This window comes from Microtus oregoni, unplaced genomic scaffold (assembly GCF_018167655.1).
Source record: "Microtus oregoni isolate MIOR12 unplaced genomic scaffold, Mior012 000004F_ref0000308, whole genome shotgun sequence".
In the NCBI taxonomy this organism is placed as follows: domain Eukaryota; kingdom Metazoa; phylum Chordata; class Mammalia; order Rodentia; family Cricetidae; genus Microtus; species Microtus oregoni.
This window is the reverse complement of record NW_024543063.1, coordinates 62,450,891-62,467,070: the sequence shown is the minus strand read 5'-3', so window position 1 is coordinate 62,467,070 and position 16,180 is coordinate 62,450,891. Positions and strand designations below refer to the sequence as shown.

Here is a 16,180-nt window from a genome sequence, read left to right as displayed (position 1 = left end):
GGAACTAGAATAGTTAAAGCTGAAATCTAAGTCCACAGATCACGTTGGAGAGAACTTACCTGTCAGGATGAGGTCTCCAACCACAGCTTATATTTTCCCCCCTCTCTTGGGAGGTGGAGTGAGTGGGAGAAAAGTGGAAACTAATACACATTTCCAAACAAGAAATGGATATTGAAGAAATAGGTAGATTGCCAGATCTCAAAAGCAAGCAAGCAAGCAAGCAAACAAGCAAGCAAACAAAAAACAACGAAACGGGGGGGGGGGGGGGGGGGGGGATCCAAACCAAAACAAAATGCAGGCCCATGCATGCCCGTTTCTGTTATGCCTTTTACTATGTCTTATTTAGAGGAGATACTCGCTTACACACGCAATTTACAGCTACCTAGGGAAATGGTAAACTACTTTTAGGGGCCTGGCTAGAGAGAGATGCAGTCTAAAAACACAGACACGGGATGCTGTTTTATCTGTTGCAAAAAAAAGGATGTATTTGATTACTTGAGCAAAATTACAGTATCTCTGTTGTTAGTAAGCATTAAATGTTAAAGAAATCGGAATCCCTCCCCGCTTCTATCTTTCCAAGAAAGTGCATGTCACAGTCCGTTTTTTTCTCCTTCCTTACCTAATACAAAATAAACCAACACTATACTCGCTCTCGGTCGAGAAGCATTTGCTCTTGTGAGGAACATATGTACATTTTAATGAAAGTGATATTTCTTATTGTATATACAAGAGCATCGACATTTCTCCACTGAAGGTTGTTCAAGATGCTATCGTTAGCAGCATTGTGAAATTCCAGCACACGTTTCCTACTGTGAATATACCCTACAAGGCAAAAATGCTACGTCTCAGTTTCAACTACCAAAACAACACTTGTGGGTTTTTTTTCCTCTAAAGAATTCTGCGTGCTTATTACTGTACAGAAACTTATTAACACCGAAGACGACTCAAGTAAAAAGCACAATACGAATAGCAGTTCAAAACGGAAATGGTTAATTCTATAAAATAACAACAACAAAAAAAAAGCAGGTTGAAGTTTAGAATAAAAATGAAAACAAAACCAAAAACAAACAACAAACAGACAAACACAAAACCCAAACCCTTCGATGTTCAGCCTGTACTTAAAGTCCTTCCCTTCAATCTGTTTGCAAAGATCAGACAATGTGGTTGCTGATAAAATTTCCCAGCAGGATCAAAGTGTACATTTATATACAGACTTTATTAGAGATCTACGCATCACGGAGGCATTGCATCAACACCAGATTCATATTAAACTGGATATAGAAAATAAGTTAATGCCAGATTAAGACCGCCTAGCAGGGCAACTTGTGATTGCCATAAATGTTACAGCAAGCTTACAGCACTCTAGTCCATTAGTATTTAGTCCAAAATACAGAAGACCAAAGTTAATGCTTGCATTCTGTTTGCAAAGCAAGGTTATAGCACTAATAAATAAGCTTTCTTAGAACTCTAGAGGTTGAATAAAGTACAAAAGAATGTCTTCATAGTGTAGTTCATAGTCCCAGGGGCCAGAAGGGAAGGAAGGGGTTGGGGCAGGAGGCAACCTCGGGCAGCATTCTGAGTGGAAATGCTCCCGCATCTTTAGCTTGTGACTATCTCTTTGCTGTCCTCCACAAAGCGGGTGAAACGGAAGTTGGTTCCATTCTCGCTGCTCGCCATTTTCTCCAAGCCGGCCAGAGGAGCGCTGGGTTCGGAATTCCCCAGTTTTTCCACGTTCCCTGTCAGCCCGCTGATAGGTGAGCTGCTCCCGCTGCCCAGGCTTCCAGGAATTGGAGGGATGCCACCGTTCTGAATCACAGAGATCTCGTTGGCCTTCATGGCCAACCCGTTGGACAGTGCTGCCGTGTACTGGTTCCAAAAACTGGACGGATCCCCGCTTCCAGACCTCGCGGCCGCCAGATCCTTCTGGAACATTTCTGGGAACTTGACAGGATTGCCTCCTAGAAATGTCATGGGGCCATCCACGGAGAGCCGCCGGCCCCGGCGTGCAGGGGTGCTGTTCCACATGTGAGTGCCCATGTGGACCTGCGGACGTGGGTTGGGGAAGAGAGAGAAGAAAAAGAGAGTCAGAAGCTTAACAGCTGAATCTGTCTCAACTCATATCCCAAACCTTGACATAGCAAGTGGCTTAAATGTCTATTCTTATTATGTAACAGACAGGGGGAAAGACACCAGGAACCATCCACTCCCAAGGTCTAGTAATAATGCGTTCGCTCTCTGCACCCCTGGGCTGGCTGGCTTCTTCCTGGGCAAAGAAGCCTTAGTTACTCTTTTTTTATTACCCGTATTTAGCTTGCAATGGCCTCAAGCGAGCCAGGCAGTCGCGGATAGCGCCTTTCTGGGTTAGAATTGTTATGTCCACTCTCATTGCGGTGCTAAGTATTGTATCTGACACCCTTTACCCTGTAAATGTCCTTCTCAGATGGGAAGAGAGTAGCCCTCACTGATTGCCCATTGGAGGGCCCCGCACACAGAGAGAGGAAAACCCAGAAAGTAATTATTCATTTCACATTACTGGCAGCAACCTCCAGAGAAATACTCTGTCAACAGAAAAATGTACACAGCGAGTGTTCAACTGTTGCTCTAGAACGAGCGTGTTTGCTTTATTTCCAACACATATCAGTAGGAAATGTTGTGTGATCAATTATCATAATGCCCATTAGCGGAGGAGTGATGTTACCGTTTCTAGAAAAACAAACCAAGCGGGACTGCAGTTATGAAAAATAGCTGCATATGCCAAAGGAAGTCGTAATTATTAAGTGATATGGGCAGTACGCAGGCCACATGGAGGTCTTTAATCAATACCCCATGGCAACGCCAGGCTGTCTGATTTGGTAGGTAAAGCAATTCATTTGGTGCACTTAGCGAGACAGCAGAGAAAGGCTGCTACTTTGCTTAGGTACCAAATTATTCAAGGCGTGGTGACATGCAGCAAGCTACAGGCTGCCCTTGTCCCTGCCATGATCCTGACCTAATAAGGCTCCTTCATATCCTCCCACCCCACCCCGCCCACTCCCGTCAGATGCGTGCACCAGGTCCCCTTTCCAGAACCTTCTCCCTGACTATGCAGCTGAGGGCTCCAGGAGCATGCAACAGCAGCAGCAGCTGCCAAGGGCATGAGAAAGGGTGATGGGTACAGGCAGAGCAGGTACCTTCAGATTGCCTTTTGTTGTGAATGCTCTTCCACAGATAGTGCAAGCAAAGGGCTTCTCTCCAGTGTGAGTTCTCTCATGGATCTGCAGGGCACTCGAGGAGGAGAAGGTTTTCCCACACGTGTTACAATAGTGCTGTTTGGGAGTTCTCCGGGGCAGAGCCGGGAGTAGAACTGGGGATGTTGAAGAGGATGACAGAGGCCCTGAAGGGACGTGACCAGTGGGGGCATCCTTACTGTCCTGAGGAGAAACGTGCACGAAGCCGTTGACCTCCGTTTTGATGAGAGATGACAAGGAGTTGGCGGGAATCACCGCCGAGTTCTGATTGGGGCCGAGGCTGGAGCTGGGCTCGAAGAGCTGTGATGGCAGGTCTCGCATCTGATGTGTCAGCATGTGCTGCTTCAAATTACCCTTTGTGGAAAAGCCACGATTGCAAACTGTGCAAATGAACGGTCTCTCTTTGGTATGACTTCTGTAGTGAATGTCCAAGGCACTCTGACAAGCAAAGGTTTTGCCACAAATGTCGCAAGCAGTGTTTTTAAATTTACCCCGGTCTCTGAAAGGGAAGAGGATTCCAAGGGAGTCTTCTTTGATGATTTTCTCGGCATGACTCGAGGTCAGGTCCAAAGCGCCCCCATTCACTGGGGTGGGAGACAGACCATTGGCAAACTCGCCCGGCCCCATTCTCTGTGGCTTCTCCTCCACACCGGGAGACTTGTGAAAGTCTTGGGTGCTGTTGGAGGGAGACAGAGCCTGCATGGAAGAGGTAGACTCGGAGATGGCCGGGCTGCCGGCACTCTGGCTCTCCATGTCGCCGCCCACGGAGGATGAGTCGTTGGTCAGCACATCCCCTTCCAGCGACCCGTTCTCCACTGACTTCAAGCTGGCCTGCAGCTGCTCTGCCAGGCCAGCATTGATCATCTTCATCTGATTCTCCAAAGCAGCGATGCTCGAGCTCTCGAGGGGCAGAGGCGACGAGGACAGGCTGTCTTGGGAAGCATCGGCTGACTTGGGTGTATCCGGGATGCTGCCCTCAGGACAATCTTCCATGTTCTCATCCGAGAAGTTGTCTAAGTCATCGAAATTTTTCTCATCAAAGGAGCCCGTGTCGGACTCCATGGACTCGGGGTAGTTGTCAGGGACCGGGGTGTTAGGGATCTGACCCCCCATGTGCATTCGAATGTGCTGCTGGAGGACCACCGCGTTGGTGAACTTCTTCTGGCAGATTGGGCAAGAGTGCTGCACTCGGAGTGGGGGCATAGCCCGGTGGACGCTGTAGTGGGTCTTAAGGTTGCCTTTCGTGGTGAAGGCCCGGCCACAGATCTTACACTTGAAGGGCCTCTCCCCGGTGTGCGTTCGGTAGTGCATTTTCAGGGCGCTCTGACAGCTGAGGACCCGGTGGCAGATGATACACTCGTTGGGGTCTGTGGCCTTCTTGTCAATGTTCTCTACCAGCTGCTGCAGTTTCGATGTCTCTGAGGCCTGGGCTGAATCTAAGAGGCCCCCAAAAGGAAACTTGGCCTTGAACTGCTCAGACATGAGAGGCAACAAAGGGTTGGTGAAGGCGCCCCCCCCTGGGCCACCATCAGCCACTGGGGAACTCAGGGCACTGTTGCCTGCTGTTGGGACTGAGCCGATGGCCATACCAGCCTCTTCACTTTTTCCACTGAAAGGTGGCAGAACAGACCCTTCGCTTTCCTCTGAGAGCCCACTTGGGTTTCTTGTGGCCAAATCAGGAGCCCCAGAGTCACTTTTGACTGAGCCTTGGGGGCTGGCAGCAGAATGGCTAATAGGAATGGGGGCTGGCTCTTCCGTCTTGATGAAGGGCGTGAGGCTTGGAAGGGTCGGGGGCAATGGCAGGCCAACGGAAGTGGTCAGAGTGGGCAGGACTGGCTTGGTGTCTAGCCAGCTGGTGACCGGCTTCTCCGGGGGGATGGACATCCCATAGGGGATGCCGGTGCTCGTGGGAATGTTGTCCAAGTGCTCCGGTACGGGGTAGGGGTTCATCTGGATGTGGGGGTACTTCTCTTTGTGGCGCTGGAAGTGAACTTTCAGGTTGCCCTTGGTGGAGAACCTGTTCCCACAGATGTTGCACTTGAAGGGCCTCTCTCCGGTGTGGGAGCGCAAGTGGATTTGCAAGGCACTGTCACTCCCGAAGACCTTTGCGCAGAACCTGCACTTGTGTTTAAAGAATGCCTCGTCTGAAGTACTTTTTGCTTCAAAGGCAGTGACATTTGGTGGCTTGCTTTTTCTTTGCTGGGCCAAGGCAGACAGGGAGTTTAAATCCTCTGCAGTTGTTCCAACGTTGGGCAAAGGGTTGGGGAAAACAGCGTTAGCTGGGGTCGGCTGAGGTAGAAGTGGGTTAGATGCAGGACTTAACAGACTGCTTATTGCGAATGCTGGTGACGATGACGCTGAGACTGCCGGGGAGCTGACATGGGAGGCACCAGCACTGGAAGCCACTTTCTCTGAGGATGGGGTAGGAACTGCCGCCGTCACTAGGCTCACGTTGGGAGAAGTGCCACTGCTGGGCGGGACGATGGTGCCGGAACTGCTCTGAGGTAGCTGGACTGGGGGGAGCTGTTTCACACCGCTGATGCTGGCAGATTGGCTAGCAAGGCTCTGTGCTAATCCAGCTGCCGCCGCCAGCTGCTGAGATAAATGGGAACTTAGTGTGGACAAGGGGTTGGCCGACGTTCGTAAAGTACCTTGAGAAGGACTAGAAGATGCTGGCAGGTCTGCGTTCTGAGACGCCAACAGCAGTATTTGGTGACGAATCTGCTCTATGAGCTGCAGCTGGTGGATCTGCTGCTGCTGCAGGGCTAGGAGCTGCTCCATGAGGGCTGGGATGGCCAGCTTGCCTCCGGAGGCCCCCCCACACCTCGCTTCCTGGGAGAACTGGGCCACTGCCACCTTGGTACTCTGGAGATTCTCGATGATGACGTTGCTGTTGATCACCGAGAAATTGCCCAGTGTTGTCAGGTCCCCGAGTTGAGGTAGAGAGGTTGTGATCGCTGAGGTACCCGTGGAGGAGCCGCTGAGGCAGCATGGGGTGGTGATGTTGGTGACGCCACTCAACGTGCTGCTGCTGCTGCTAGTGGTGACAGCTGTGGCCTCCACCTCCATGGACTCTTCCCTGTCAAGTCCTTTGTGTTCTGAAAGGTCTCTGCAATCTTCTTCGTCTGTTCTGGTCACTGTGTCTTGCATTTGCTCATCAGGATTATTGAGAGACGGGCCAGGAGGGAAGGTTTTGGGAGGGGAGGCTGGACTTTCGTTGACGATCAGAACTAATTGATTCTTAGTGCAGTTCTTTTTGTGGAGCAGAAGATCTGATAGCTCAAAGAATTCAGCGCAGCACCGGCCACAGACATGGGCATCCTTGCTCTTGGTGGGGCGACTTGGTTGACCCTTCTCTGTGTCCCCTATAAACATCAAAAGGTTCAGGGTTAAAAATGACGCCAGGAAAGACTGTCAGCAATGACTTGAGAAAGAGAGAAAGGGCTGTAAATGTTTCCTGCCTACAAAGCACCAAATGGAAGCCCTGGAAGTCAGGTAGTGTTACCTGGGCGTTTCGAGAGTCCTATCCAGATGGCATTGTGGATAGTTATGGCCTTTAGATAATTCATCAAAATATAAAATACCATGAAGGGAGGACACTGGTACATAATGAAATTCCATAGCAAAATATTGATTTCCAATATTTTATACACTGATTGTCTACTTGCCTGGAGAGGGTCCCTCAAGCAGGCTGAGAACTTATTAGGCTCTTGAGTTTCTGTCAACCTTATTCATTCTCAACGGATGCAAAGATATCTGTGACAGTTTGTTCTGTCACTAAACTAATTTGTAGTCATTCAGCTTCGAATCAGTAGTTGACAAGAGGGAAAAATGCATACACATCACCTAGCTGGGGGCCAACAACTCCAGAGTCACCTCAAGCCCCTGCCTGGAACCTGAGCCCAGGCCGAGGAGTGACAGACACAATACAATCACATCAGCCACAGACCCAACTGTTTTAGAAGAGGAAGCATCACACACACACACACACACACACACACACACACACACACACGAGAACACAGGTGCATAATCCCACACAGGTCTGTCTGGTACCTATGTACCACCCCTACACACACATTTGTCTTTCAGATTCAGGAAGGAGCCCTGATGATCATTCTCCTTGCCGAAGAATATACGTCACTGTGCTCCAAGTGGCGGTGTTCTAAATGTCTCCTCGAAAACGGCCTTTCTGTGGATAAAAACAATCATGCCATCTACAGTCCTGCTAAACAGGAGCTGAAGAAGAACGTGCTAGAAGCGCTCCATCCTGAAGGAATTGTGCTTATAGGAGAGTTTGCCAATTCTTGCCTGAATGTCTTTAAAAACACGTTGTTTCTTACTGTTATCGGTTGTTTAAAAGATTGTATCAAGCATATATATGTCTATGAAAAGGTTTCATATGTGAAAAGACATCATTTAGATACACACACATACACATATAAAAAATTTAAAAATCCCCAGATTTCTTGTTTGTCTTCTCTGGCTGCTCAGGGGTCTTCTCACTAAGACCCATTTGTAAATTAAACACCAAAATCTCCAAGTCCAAGCTAACATCCTATTCAAAGACAGGATGGCGTTCCCCTTGTTTGCTCAGCATGGGGAACACCAACTTCTGCTGTACAAATGGTGTGTGGTCATCTCCGAAGGCTGTGGAAAAAACTGTTGAATTCAAGGATTACCTCCCTGCATGCTTTTCTACAAAGCTGAATCAGATAATGGGTAGTTTCCATGGCTTCCAAATTGAATCTTCTAGAAAACTCACAGGAGAAAAGGAAAAAAAAGGCAACTGCAGATATGAATACATGCAAAATCAAAATGCTTCCTCCCCCCCCCCCCCCCAGTCAACTGCATGTCCACTCAAAAGAGCCAGAGGTTACCTTTTTGGATTAAGCATCTAACAAGCTGGAAGAGTTTTGCATTTCAGAAAATACAATTAACACCTAAACAGTCACTTGTGAAAATTCCTTAACTCTATCTGCCTGGAGTGACGCGGAAGTCGATGAGGGCCCCTGGTGAAGTATGTCGACCGTATGCACGCTCTCCTCACTGGGAGGGTTATTTTAGTAGCTGAGTTATACTTAATAAGCCAGCTTTCCTAATCCCCATCTTTAAATCTACACAGGGTTATAGTGCAAAACGCGTTAACAACGCCAAACAAATCGCGGTTGTGGCAGAAAATACCGATAATGATCCAGTTTTAATTTAATGTTTAATCATTCTAATTGGCACCAGATTCCCATGCACACTGAAGGTGCTGTTTTAAGCACTTTCTGTCTCTCCCCCTGCCTTGAAATAATACAAACAAAATATTAAATGAAATTTGCTAAAGTTACACCGCTTCACATGGGACAAAACGATGTGACAAAAATTCTGTTTAAAGCTTCGTATTTTGACAACTGATTTTAAATGATGCATCCATTTCGGATGCTTATTTTAAACTAGGAAATGCAATTCCTAATATATTCAACAGAAATGTTATTTCTTTCTCTCTGCACATTTCCATATGTAATGGTTATGTTTCCATCTACTTTTACAGCCAATTATGAAGGAACAAAAGCTATTCTGTTTGTTCACACATTTTCAACAAAATGCATTAAAACTATTATGTCAGCATGTTCTATTAAGCTCTGCATTCAGTGGAAAATACTTTTCAACCAGCTCACATTTATCAAAACATAAAGCCACTTTAAAACACAGTTTTGCTTGGTCAGCTGGGCTTAGACAAATAACGGCAGATTCAGAACTAAATAACTAGCAAGGGAAATCAGAAAACTGACTTCATCAATTGTACACATTACAATGTGGCTGCTTCAAATATTTAGCACATCTGTGCTCACGGTTAAAGGGCATTTTAATTCTTTATAACTTGCAAGCATCTGATATTCTCATAATATATAGGGAAAAGAATAAGAGGAGGTTCCTTTGGAGGGCTTAATGGATTATTACTTGCCCGCACTGGGATTCTGCATTGGTGCTGCTTCAAGCCTCACTTGAGAATTTTCAAGTTGTTCAACCTGAACATTTTTATATTTAGGATTAGGCTAACAGGACGGAGATAGAGACACTTGAAGACAAGTGCCTGCTGGCTTCTAAGAGAGAGGAGACCCTGTCTAAAAGTTGGCCAATATTTAAGCTTTGATTCCCACAATTTAGTAAGCTGACATTTAACCTCACTGTCCAATCAACTCATTTAATTTCCTGGTGTTTATGAACATGCTGCCCCCACCCCTCAAAATCCTGGTATCTATTTTTGAACTCACTTCAGAAGCAGGTGTTGTTACCCTCTATAATGCCTAACTTTAAACCCATCTGCATTATGAACACAGTTCCAGGGAAGCAGCTTAGAGAGAAAGAAGACAGGCCAGGAAACCAGCACGAATCTGGGGCTCCAACTGCTAAAAGAAATACTTTTAAGTTGCAATTAGATAGCAGGCAGACAGGCACGCGTGCACGCGGGCGCGCGCATGTACACACACACACACACACACACACACACACACACACACACACACGCCTGTGTTCTAATTCATTATTTTTTTCCTGATCCTATCCTCTGTTATCTTGTATCTCTCTCAATAATCTGTTAGTCGGGATAGTAGCAACTGGTGACCTCATTATCCTAACTACGGTTGCCGTGTTCCTCCTATTGTGGTGAAAATCGCATTCCAGACCTTGCATCCACATTCATTTTGTAATTCCAGTCAGGTAGGAAATTTACGAAGCAAGAGTTTTTTGTTTTTGTTTTTTTTTTTTTCCCTCAGCAAGCAGAAAAAGATGCTTAAAATTTCAGTTCTTTTTTGGAGGAAGGAGGTGTATACCGAATTAACACTAAAATTCCAGATGTGTAAGCTCTTGGTTAACTATTTAGGCCCCCAATTCCAGCTTGTCACTTTTTCATCCTCTGAATCGAACCCAGCAGACTCGGAAGCAGAAAATACAAGTGTTGCAGCCTAGCCGTCTACTCAGAAAACAAAAATAAAACTATGCCTCGCACAGAAAGGTCCAGCCAAGCAGGAAAGGAAGAAAAGAAAAACAACAACACAACACAAAACAAAAAACAAACTAGAAACCAACCACTAGGCTCTACCAGATTAGTTTTCTTTTTTTGAAGCTCTGTAGAAAGGGCCTCCACTCTACTTCCCATTACCTTAAGACTACATTAGCATTTCTTAATAGAATTCAAACAATAGTGGAGTTGGGGCCCCTAATTTTAACAGGCTGTTCCTTCCCATGGACCTACTTGCAAAGGCGATCATGAACATATTTGATTGAATGATTCTGTATCTTTTAAAAAAAATTTTTTTTTAAAGACAGACTCTAAATGACCAATGTAAAGTTCCAGAAAAGCACACCATATGCTGGGCATATTTTTAGTAGTGCCTGAAGTTCCCTTTATGCGAAACGACAAACTAACTGGTCTCCTTCAAGTTTACAGTGCCGGCCCTGATTGTGTGAAAGGATGCAAGGGTAATCTCTGAAAAAAGAATAACAAGGACAAGACACTCTCCATTGAAAGCACTGGTCCCAGCCCACTTCTTGCTCACAATAAATAAAAGGGGAAAATGTCTTCCCCATGGATGAATCAAACTGAACACTAGATGGGGTTCCAACTGCAAGGGTTTGTCCAAAAACTGCTTTGTGGCTTTCCTATCCCAGTGACGCGTAAAAGAGAGACTCCTTAAGGCGAGATCTAAACGCACACTACACAAACATTGGCAAAGTCACCAGAAACTAAATCCCTGTTGTTGGAGGGTGAAGCTGAGCTATGGGAATTACCTGTCAATCTTCCCCTTTGGGGGTCTGGCATCTGGGGGTGGCAGGGGAATAAGGTTAGGAAAAGAAGCCAAGCTGATAAGGAGAAACTAAAATAAACTACTAACTTCCTGCTAAGTGACTAGCAAGACTCAAATTGGGGGTCACTGGGAAGACACTGAAGGACATATTATGATCTGGACCTTGTCACCTCTGCATGGGAGGAGGCCGGCAAAGGTTAAAACAGCTCTACGCATGCAGGTTTTCTACAGCCTGGCACGGACTTTTTTCTTCTTGGGGGAGGGGTGTCAAGTCTTTTAGGTTAATAGTCTCTTCCTTCCCCTCTAAGGATATTTTGGAACGCAGGCTTTCTGCAATAGGGACTGTGCTAGAAAAACCATGTTTAAGCTGTAGAAGAATTTCGATTTCCTGGTTGCTAGACACTGAGCTTGGCTAAGTTTGGAAACCTGGAACCTGCCTGAATCCCCCCCCCCCCCCATCGCCCTCCAGATTCTCAACCAGAAAAATGTGGGCTCTTGCCTTCTGAAGGAGATTGCTGATTTAAAAAAAAAAAAAAAAAAAAAACTTGAAGCCTCCAAACGTAGAGAAAAGACAGCTTCCCAAAGAGCACCCTATAGTTTGGTACTTGTGCCCATGAGCCAGGGCAGAAACTGGATGGAAAACACCACCAAACGCTGGAAACCAAAGAGCCACCTTCACGTAGTTATCCCCTGCCTGATCTGGCTTTGTTGTTTGTTTTCAATATTTTAGTAGGTATCTGCAGCCAGAAACAAATCTCGAAAAACAAACAAAACAAAAAAGCAGATCACTTTTTAATCATCCAGAATCTTCTATCTCACCAAACTTTAAAAATGTTTGACTAAACACAAATTCTTTCCAACTGCCCTGTCTTGTGGGTGTCAGTACTTTTTCTTCTTTTTTTTTGTAAAGCAATTCATTATAGTTCTCTCTAACCTTTGGGGCTCAGAAATCAATGTGTGGCCATTAAGCTGCTTACAATGAGTAAATTACCTTGGTAAATAATAGAATTTTTTTATTAATATGAGTAAGATGGGGTTTTCAGGATATTTCTTAGGAGAGTCAATATCTTATCTGCAGTTCCTGATGTTTTTACTTTCTTCCAATATTATCCTTTAAAAAAGCTAAGCAACAAAAGTACTTAAACGAATGAAGTCAGAATGGGGCTTCCAAGTAGCTTCAAGAATATTGAAACCATCGCCAAAAGGAATGAACACACACAAGCAAGCGGGCGCGCGCGCACACACACACACACACACACACACACACACACACACACCCTGGAAATCCAAACTCACAGAAGAGTAATCACATATAAAAGCATAAGAGTACATATTCCCTTTTCCAAGAATTATCTATCTTGGTAAATAATCTTTCCAAGGCCAGTTATCTTTCTACAAGTAACTTGAGACTTGTTGAATATCTTTTAAGATATGGATCCTATTTAGCATAATCCTGGGTTAATAAAAAAAAAACAGAAAAAAAAGCTTACAAAAATGCTCAAGGAGAATAAACTACCAATGTTCTAAGACAAACTAAATAATCCTTAAAAAACAAAGCAAAACTTTGAATTAAGCTTTTGGAATGGTTGCTTAGCATGGCATGGCTTTCTTTGTACAACTCAAAGACAGTATATACTACATATACATGAATGGGGACAGACAGCCAAACAGGAGAATGGCTGCTTCAGGGCCACTGTGGCTGGGGCTGCGAACTTTCCTGTTTTGCTCTAGGTCAGACACTTTGAGGGACAATATGGGAGAAGGGCATAAATCAGATTTACTTTGCTAATATCTGCTGTTTCATTTTCTACAATCAAACCCTCCTGTGATAGGAGAAAAAGTAAGGCTGGCATTTGAATAGGGGATTGCCTTCCAAAGTAAAAATACCAACCATCCAGCAACACCTTCTCAAGTGCAGGTTCTATGTAGGGAAAGAGATGGAGATGGCTGGACTCAGTGCAGAAAAACTGAGTTTTTAAAGCAAACTTGAGCCATGCCATGGACCTCCATTTCTATCTACCTCACAACTGTTCCCGGATGTGGAGAACCGGGTATGGCAGGCCCTCCTGACCGTCAACTGGTGGGGAGGGCTCTCCTGGAGGAGTGCTATTACAGCACACTAAATCCTGTAACCCTATTACAAAACCTACCCTCTAGGCAACTTCTTCCAAACTTATTGTTCAACCATGTAAAAACAGTCATAACCTAAAACTATTACTCCTGAAGAAAAGGAGGGAGTGAGAAAAGGGCCTGGGAGGGGTGTTTCCTAGGGTGCTCAGAATAATCAAGATTTGTGGACAATGAACTAGCTTTTAGAAAGAAAAAAAAAGGGAGAATTAAGTGAAAAAGAAGAGAAAGAAAGGAAACTTGATTCAGTTCCCTAATTAACTTACCTCAAAGCTCAAATAAACTAAAAAAATTGTACTAATAAATAATAATAGCGAGAGGTAGTGAAGCCCTTTAATGCTATCGCTTTATGAGAAGCCTTAACTATTAAACATTCAGATCCAGACTCAAAGCGGAGAGCTAGCAAGCATCACTTCTTCCAAAGCCCGACGTGGTTATTGTTGCTTTTTGAAAAATTTGCGTGGAAAATGTAAATAATCAGTACAAATTTGCAAAATAAAAAACCCCTCTCCTCTCTAGTTGGGTTTTTTTAATTTCGTATGCAAATTGTTAACTTTAACAGTAAGGCTCATTAGAAACTTAAGGGAAGATTGGTGTGGGGGCGGCAGGAGGCCTTAAAAAAATTAGTTGAGAAACCCCACAAAAATAGTTCGAGTGGTCGCTGCGGCCTTGGTTAATCTCATCTGGCTTACCCTCGAACCGGTTCTTTTGGGGTGGTAAACCGGGTGCGTTTCAAGGGATCTTTCCGAAGAGCTGAGAGAAGCAGACACTGATAAGGCTTCGAGCTTAAAAAGTGCCGGGCAAACAGTTGCCTTAATGGGTCTTTGGTCTCCCGAAAAATGTCCAGGTATCTTACGCCAGGGCTGCCCTCTCCCTACAGCGAGGAGGAAGGAAGCGCTGGTCCCTTCTCGCTGGGGCTCTGCATGCTCGTCCCTGCACCCAGAGCGGCTCAGAGTCAGGCCTCTGGGGAAGGAGCCTGCAACGTGGGGCTCAGCCGTCCGCAAAGCGGAGTGGGCAGAGGTTCGGAGTTCTGCTGGGGTGTAGCTCCCACCTCCACACCCTGCAACGCCCCCCCCCCCCCGGGATTGAGGATCCCGAGAGGCAGCAGTAGCCGCGGACCCACGCAGCAGAATCGGGCACAGCGCCGGGTGACCCGGGGACCGAGCGACACCTCCGGCCTGGGAGCTTGGAAACTCTGCCCCGAAAACAGTTCAGGTCACGCTGGGGTAGGAGGGGTCTTCCCTCCGTAGCCCCAGTTCCCTGCCCGGGTGCGTACTACCCTAGGCCATAGTTCGCTCACACAAACTTTTCCCGACTTGTCCATTCCTTTCCGGACCCTGCCTTCGTCGCCTGCTCGCTTCAGAGGTCTGGCGGGCTAAGCCCTAGACCCGAGAGAGTGTCCAACGAATGACCCTTTCCAGGACCGGTCCCGTTGGAGGGGACTCCTCAATCGGCGGGGAGCACACACCCCAGCCTGAATTTGAGGGATTGTGGGTGCAAATTTTGGGAGAAACATGTGGGGATAAACTTGGGAAGCCGGACCGCGACACTTCCAGGTCCCTAAGCCCAGTCTCCAGAGCGACCGGTAGTACACTCTGGCCGCGACTCCAGCATGCCACTCCTCCACCCCGGTCCCCACTTCTCACAGGTTGGAACCTCCAAAGGCACCACATTTCGCTCGCTAACCGAGTGGGTACGAGAGTGGGGAGGGGGTGCAGCGAGCTCCCCACGCGCTCGGCGTTCAGCCACCGGCACGAAGTAAACTTCTTCAACGCTAGCGGCGGGGCTGGGTTGAGAGGCCCAGGAGACCGAGGCCCAGCCCTGGGACCCGCGTGCCCCGCGGGGAGCACGGGGGACCTCGCGTGGGAAGCCACGGTCGGCCTCGGTCCGCGCGATCGTCCCTGGGGCGGCCGTGTTGTGGCGGGACCGGCGGGGCGGAGGAGAGAGGCCAGTCGACCCTGTTCCGCCCAGCCGAGGACACGGAACTCCGGAAAGCTCCAGCCGGGATGGGCTGGTTCTCCCGGGGCAGGGGGAAAACCGGCCCGGCAAATTGAAATCGAGGAAGCATGAAATAAAATCAGACGCGCCGAGCGCAGAAGGCGAGAGCGGCGGTGGGCGCGGGGCCCGCCGCGTGTGCGTGGGTCCGAGTGTGCGTGTGAGTGCGTGTGTCTGTGTGTCCGCGGCGCGGGCCGGAGCACTCACCATCTCGCCGGGGGAGCGAGGCCACTTCGGGGTCGGATTGGAAATGTTGAGGCTTCGCTTGCTTCCTCCGCGACATGCTGGCTCAAACATCAGCTGGGGCAGAATAAAAATTTACTAAAAAAAAATCTTCTCAAAATTACGGAAATCGAGCGGCGGCGGCGGCGGCTCCCCCCGCCCGCCGGCCCGCCCGCCCCCTCCCCGGCTCCCCGGCCCCGGGCACAGCGCGCATGTGTCCTGCTATAATTATGATTATCAATAATGCATTGCGATTAATCATAGAGGGGCTCTTTGAAAGGCGATTGGCACCGGGCCAGCGCTATTCAAACCCGCTCGCCTTAATCAATTAGTTCGTGATTTGCTGCAGACCCCTGTCTCTCCGCGCGCTGGCCCAATAAGCCGGCCGCGGGGCTGGCTCTGCGCGCCGCGCCGCCCGACTCTGGGTTAACCCTCTTGGCGACCGCCCGGGACTCCGCGGCCGGGCCGCTGGGGGCCTGCCTCCACGCCGCTGCGCGCCCGGCGCCCCGGCCGGCGCCCCCCGCTCGTTCCCCTCCCCCCTCCCCCGCCCTCCATCCCGGGCTGGGCCGACCCGAATTAGCATGCCCGCCCCGGAGCCAAGCGGAGCAGGGCCGCGTGGGGGTGGGGCTGGCGGCGGGGGCTGGGGACCTAGGCTGCGGGCGCGCGGCGAACTTCCCAACTCCCGCGCTGCGTGCCGGCCCGCGGGGGGAGGGAGTCCCGTGGCGGGATTGGGGGTGGGGTGTGGAGGGCGTCCCGTTTCGTGAGTGTTCCTTCGTTTCTTTAAGAGCTACCAGAAAGCAACCCACCCCCACC

At 48.1% G+C, this 16,180-nt stretch overlaps 1 protein-coding gene across 1 annotated transcript; it reads right to left on the bottom strand.

The window, feature by feature from the left end:
• Positions 1 to 413: 413 nt before the first annotated feature.
• Sall1 (spalt like transcription factor 1) lies at positions 414 to 15,488 on the bottom strand. Its single transcript, XM_041650629.1, has 3 exons — positions 15,353 to 15,488; positions 3,171 to 6,592; positions 414 to 2,043 (listed from the first exon to the last, which is right to left on the bottom strand). Exons 1-3 carry the CDS (start codon positions 15,426 to 15,428, stop codon positions 1,600 to 1,602), a joined length of 3,942 nt encoding a protein of 1,313 aa, XP_041506563.1. The 5' UTR covers positions 15,429 to 15,488; the 3' UTR covers positions 414 to 1,599.
• Between the last annotated feature and the right edge of the window lie 692 nt (positions 15,489 to 16,180).